The 6,406-nt window shown below is 36.1% G+C and overlaps 1 protein-coding gene across 1 annotated transcript; it reads right to left on the bottom strand.

Annotated features, from left to right (window-relative positions):
• Nucleotides 1–1,334: 1,334 nt before the first annotated feature.
• On the bottom strand, nucleotides 1,335–5,265 carry rps21 (ribosomal protein S21). Its single transcript, XM_069660343.1, has 6 exons — nucleotides 5,213–5,265; nucleotides 4,683–4,765; nucleotides 4,400–4,463; nucleotides 2,833–2,904; nucleotides 1,925–1,980; nucleotides 1,335–1,434 (listed from the first exon to the last, which is right to left on the bottom strand). The coding sequence occupies exons 2-6, from the start codon at nucleotides 4,730–4,732 to the stop codon at nucleotides 1,425–1,427; spliced, it is 252 nt and encodes an 83-aa protein (XP_069516444.1). The 5' UTR covers nucleotides 4,733–4,765; nucleotides 5,213–5,265; the 3' UTR covers nucleotides 1,335–1,424.
• Between the last annotated feature and the right edge of the window lie 1,141 nt (nucleotides 5,266–6,406).

Here is a 6,406-nt window from a genome sequence, read left to right as displayed (position 1 = left end):
AATAGTGTATGCGTGGCTCATGGGGAAATGCCATTCATTTGAATAGACCCCTTTATGTGAACATAAAAAGTACAAAGCCGGAGATTATCTGCAACTGAATGCAGAGATCCTATTAAATTTATCACATTTTTTAAATAAAGTTGCAAGGAGTATAAAAATAAGTTGGATCAAATTATATAAGTTTCTCCTTCTACATGTTGAAGGAAACTTAATTTCTTGTCACATGCTGCCCTCTGCTGGAATACTGATGGAGTTATTTGTAAAGATAATACTATACATCTTAAAATAATCCTTTATTGATCCCCAGGGGGGATATTAGATGTAATAGTTTCACCTCTCATTAGATATTTCAAATCATTCAGAGGACTTGTACCAGCAAAATGTCCTACTACTGTTCATACCGATAGCTTGCATGAGTCATCTCAAATTAATCACACAATACTTAGTCATATTATAGTCCTGTCCATTTAGTGTATAAAGATTTAAACTTCACTTTCTAATAATGGATGTAGAAGACTTTATTCAGCTTATCATTATTATACAGGCCAACTGTAAATACTCACCCAGTATTATATATAAGTTATGTTTAGTTTCAGTTTGTATGGATGCTGCTAAAAGGTTTAAAATCTGGAGCCTTGATTGATCGTCAAACCTCGTCTTTCCATCTGACTGGCTTTGCCAATGGCCGTCAATTTCTTAAAACATCTGGGTCGTGTCCATCTGTAAAGAACCTGTGTATGTAAAAGCCAACAGGCTGCTGACACTGCCATTTAGAGGCATACATAACCAAAAAGTCAAGGTACTTTATGATCACATACCACCTTGTATCTTTTGACTAACCTGAAATGTTAATGGTCTAATCTGAACATAAAAATGTAGTCATTCTAAGAATCCAATTAAACTTATTTCCACCATTTTCATACCTTGTTTCTCTGTCATCACACTGTGTAACATGACCACACTTAAATCAAAATGTTAAAACCTTGTACTTGCAGAGCTGGGATGTTTTTAACAGTGCTTAGATGACGGTTCACACAGGAGGCAGACAAAAAACTTTATTTTGGCCTTGACAAGAACATCATTTAAAATAACAAACTTGGCATTAGTTATGGTAGTCTCATCTGTTGGCAAGTGGAATGTTGACTGTGTGTCACCCCTTATTACATAAATGCTGTAAGCATTTGTTAAACTGAAACTCGACCCCTTTAAAGTCATTGTTATGACTGAATTCACATTACAGTGGTTCCAAAAGTCAGAAGCTGATTTTTTAATTATCGCTGTTGAAAAATGTTCCAGTGAACTGAGATGTTGTTTTAAAGCTCCATACTAAATGATGACTCATAAGCTCAAGAAATAACAATGGCAAAGAAACATTTTTTTTTTCATTTTTATTTTACAAAGTTTCCACAGCTCCAGTTTCACACTTAGAAATTCCTGAAACAAAAGAGGGAAGGGGGACAGAAAAAAAAGTTAGTTGCCAAATTAAAATAGTCAGCTGACACAACCGTGCTTTAATTTGCTAAAGACATTATGAATCCATTAATGACTATATAAAGCACGGTAGCATGTTTTCCTCTCAACAGCAGCACCGACAATACAACCAGTCTTCAATATTTATGTTAAATGTTTTTTATTTCAAGTTTTTCTCAAAACCAACATTACTTAGGTGCAGTACTAATTCAACAAACCACTAATTTAAAGCACTAATTAGTTTCCCAAACATAAGCCATGATTTGTATAAACATGCATTACTTTTTTTTAAGCATAAAAATAGCTTGTCTTTCAGATACATGTATATTCACATTAGATTTACACCTCACTGACCATTTATTGGTCATCCTTATTGATACCGATGTAGCACACAATGTCTTCATATCTATAAAGAATAAACAATTGAGTCATGACATTAAGATCAACTTCTTACTTTGCAACAACGGTGTCGTTCTTTGCCAGCCTCAGGATGGAGTCATCAGACTCACCCTGCAAAAAAACAAGGACAAAAGCTTTCAGTATTTGGACAGGGGCAGGTTTCCAGCAGCATCTACAGTGTTAGCGCCACCAACATGCACAGGTCAAGATTGTTCCCACTGCAGAAGAGGGAATATCTCCCTTAGATTCTGCCAGATAGAATCTAATACCAGCCCAAACCCATTCAAACCTTTTCTTTCATTTTTAATGGGCAGATGACGCAAACCTCAAATCAACAAAAACTACTGTGAATGAGAAACTTAATATGTCTGAAATAACTTGAATTTTTAAAATCTAACTTTGATTTTGGAGGATCCCAGAAAATAAAACTGCTAAAAATAGGGATTGATGCACGCTCAGCACTCTGACACACTCTGGCTTTTACAGGAATTTAAAGCATGTCTTCGCTCTGTAATCACTAGATAATCTGCTGATTATCAGGCTGTGTCCACACTGTAAGCCTGAGTGCAAAATTCTGATTTGTTGCTCAGATGCATTTTTTTGGGGTCTGGATGCTCACGTTATTTTTCAATGCAGCCTCATCAAATCCAGCGTGAACTGATTCATGTCTGAACTGGCCCACATATAAAAATAAACACGTCACATGCAGAACGCTGTTGGAGGGAAGTAAACACGGAGGCAACTACAGCTAGCGTTTACAGTTTCTTTCAGGTGGCTTTCAGGATGTTAAAGGCTAAATTCAAATCTATTCGCCGGCACCCTTTATCAACACACTTAGATAGTGTTAGATAGGCAAACTATCTCCCTAAGAAAGCCTTATTGATGACAGAAATGCAAACTAAGGGGTCCTTTTGTGTGTATGAAAGCAGGTGAAGTGCAAAAAGAGATTTAACTGAAACTCACCATTCTGCGGATGGCACCACAGATAGCGTAGGTCTTGAACTGACCATTGAAGCGACCAGTCACCTTGTCAACCTGCAGAGGACAAAGTGCAATGCTGAATAAGACGCGTGTGCATATAAACTATAAAACTCCCAAAACAACTGTTGCACATGGGAAACGTGCAGGCGCTTGGAAAATTTAAGCTATTTCCTGCAAACACTCAAGTCCTACATATAATTTGATTAGAAGATTAATAAAGGGCAATGCGACTTTTAAAAAAAATACCAATTATGTATCTTGAAAAATTACCCAAACCTGCAAGCATCTGAAACAGCACTATGCTGCTGATGTTTTAGCAGGTTGTAGATCTTTAACTAGAATCATGATTTTTCAGCATTTTCAAGATGTTCTTTAAACAGACTCTTTAAACAGTGAGTATTTAGTTCATCACTAATGGCTTTCTGTAAAGGTAGGATCAATATAGCCAAAAAACACAACCTACTAAACCGTTAAGAAAGCAAAATTGACTGGTATACATCTGATCAATAATCTGCAAGCAGCCGTAGATATCTCATCTTTTACAGATCTATTAGTGTGCGACACATTTATTCTACTCCTGCTTCTGTTATAATTAGATGGAGCATTTTTAACAAGTGAGAATGTCATGCTTCACGTTACTTCAGTTTATCCCTCAACCATTAGGGGAAACATCTCACTGTACTGTTTTGGTTTACTCCTGCAGGCAACACCATGCAAATAATACACACCGAGCCTATTGTTTGTTTTTATATCTGTATGCAAAGTAAATATAGACAGTTGAGCACACAGAGTGACATAACATGACATTCAAAGCACACATAATGTGTGGCACATTTTCAGTTGTATGACTTTGACTGAAATACTTGTGCTTTAAGGAAAACAATTAGCCATCTTTGTAAGGCTACATTTTGAAGTGGGAAAAAACATGGAGGCTAATCCTTTATGGCTTCCCAGTACAGAGCATGCAGATCATCATCTAAATAACGCACTCAACTTTGAGAAAGAAATAACGACATTTTTGGTTTCTGATATCACTTTCAGCTTTAAGGATTACATGTCAGTGCAGATATTAAAAAGCAAGTCGTGAGTTAAACTACAACAATGCCAACAAAAATTCGGTAATCGGTTGGTCTATAAAATGTAAAAAATAAATAAGTAAATCATCACAATTCCCCAAAGCCAGGAATGACGTCTTACAAAAACTGCTGGTCCAAACAGTTTAAAACACAAGATTCTTCAGTTACCCTCATAAACAACAAAAAAAAGCAAGAAATCCTCACATTTAAGAAGCTGGATCTGGGAATGGTTTACATTTTTGCTTAAAATTAATAAATTTAACATTAAAACTAGCAGATAATTGAACTGTCTTTTGATCTATTCATCTCTGCGGCTCTTTTCAGGAAGCTAAGGTTTGGTCTTGATAAACAGTGTCATGGATATTTTGGCCTCATCAAAAACATACTTCAAGGTGACCATCAACTCGACATGTCAAATTGAGGTTCAAACTAATCAGACTATTGTAGTTTCATAAATTTCAACCCGTTTTTACCTCAGCAATGTTGATCTGGATGGAGGCATGGTCCTTGGCTCCAATGATTCTGTTGCTAGCAGAGCTGAAATACACATATACAATTGATTTGTTAATGATATGTCACCATCTTTCACACTGATGTCATCTCGTGGTCTTCACAGCAATACTTTCCAAAAAACAAAACAAAAGTAAAAGTTGTTACTAAGAAATTGTATTTCAGAACTGTCACCAAGATAATTATTCCCCTTTAATCTTCCGCTGTTTTATCCTCCAGTTATCCCAGTAACTGCAAGCTACTCACCATTTACGTGGGACGTAAAGGTCCACAAATTCACCAGCGTCGTTCTGCATGTTTGAAGGTTGTACAGGGGGTCGCCTACGATTCTGAAAGACAGAAATGTTAATCAATAATGCGTTTACTCCGACCTTAACAGGCTACCGTAACTCTGCTAATGGCAGGCAGATGTAAGAATAAGGTGTTAAGCTTCGTTTTCCCCCGAACTGCATAAAACAATCAAGCCCAGTAGTAAAACAAAACTGCGATTTTTCATACCACTATTATAGTCTACAAAGAAACCAATAAGTACAAGAAAGTTAGCCGGCTAGCACATCAGTTAGCATGCTGATGGTCCATCACGGCCGCATGTGGCTGCTCACACACTCGACATACGTCTCATAGTTGTACAGAAAAACTGGAATAAACCCCAACATTTCATAATGTACAAATACAAAGTCACTTAAATGTTAAAAAATCTAAGTAAAATCACGGCTATGTTTGGAAAAATAACTATTTTTTCACATTTTATACACGAGAGCTCGACAGAAACCTACCGTATACGACAAATGGCCGACAGGAAAGGAAGGGCTGCTTACCCGGAAGTAGAAATATCTGTCTCTGAATGTGGTGTCGCCAACTGCTGGATTTTGTAAGTACAAACAGAATGACACTTTTTGGCAAAAGATGTTTCCACAATTTTTTCTATGCTTTTTTAAAAACAGTCTAAATACTAAATAATTAACTAAATATATTTAGAAAAAGATTTTGATTTTGATTTTTTTTAATCATGATAATCAATAACTGAAAAGGTTATGACATACTGCTGACTCCATAGACTTACATTATAGAATATAATTGTTTATATGTATTGACACTATAAAAATATACTATATTTAAATACTTCTGCTGAAGTACATGGACACCTGTAACATTAAGATAGTAGTACAGAAAAGTACTGCAGTGAATCCATACTTTAGCCATGTACGTGTAGTGTGAATGGTCTGCTGTTTCTAATTCACTGACACAAAAAGTCAAAAACATTGCGATAATATTTGAGGTTTATTAAGGATACAGTTAAAATAAGGACTTTTTCACATTTGTATAAAACACAAACATTCTGAAAGTATTATGTTGTTATTGCAGATTACATTATAAAAGGCAAATGCATATTACATCATACAAACAGACCCTGCATATAAGCGATGTCGGAATAATCGGGGGGGAAAAAACACTATTTTCTCAGTTTCCATCAAATATTCGGATTCCCCCTGAAATCATTTTGCTCTGAATTTTATTACCTATGAAATTGAATCACAGGTTATTTATTTAATGTCACTGACATACCTGCAGTAATGTTTGTATTAACAATGATTTTTTTGCATTTCATAAAAGATGGAGTTTTGATGAATGAGAGTTTGATCAAAATGGACCAAAGCGGTGTGGTCTACTGTGAGAGTAGTGAAATATAACATGAAAAAAATGTGCAATGTAGGCATGAAACTTTCTAATTTCTAGTTAAGTCACTGTCGTTGTGCATTGACACAGGTGCAGCCAACTGCCAGGTTGTAGGGACACTTGCACCAGGACACAGAGTTGCGTATCCTGTTGTAGACGGAAATCTGGATGAAGATTGGCTTGGCGATCATGTCCTTCACAGTGCAATTTTTACACACAGCATGCTGGATTAACTGGGGCTCCCTGTCTTCTGAAGTGTTAACACTGGACATGTGAAAAAAATGACAATGAGT

Source organism: Semicossyphus pulcher, unplaced genomic scaffold (assembly GCF_022749685.1).
Source record: "Semicossyphus pulcher isolate SPU_LCO1_2020_fin unplaced genomic scaffold, fSemPul1.0.p SCAF_13, whole genome shotgun sequence".
Classification (NCBI taxonomy): Eukaryota; Metazoa; Chordata; class Actinopteri; order Labriformes; family Labridae; genus Semicossyphus; species Semicossyphus pulcher.
Note: the sequence above shows the minus strand (reverse complement) of the source record. Positions and strands in the feature narration are given on the sequence as shown.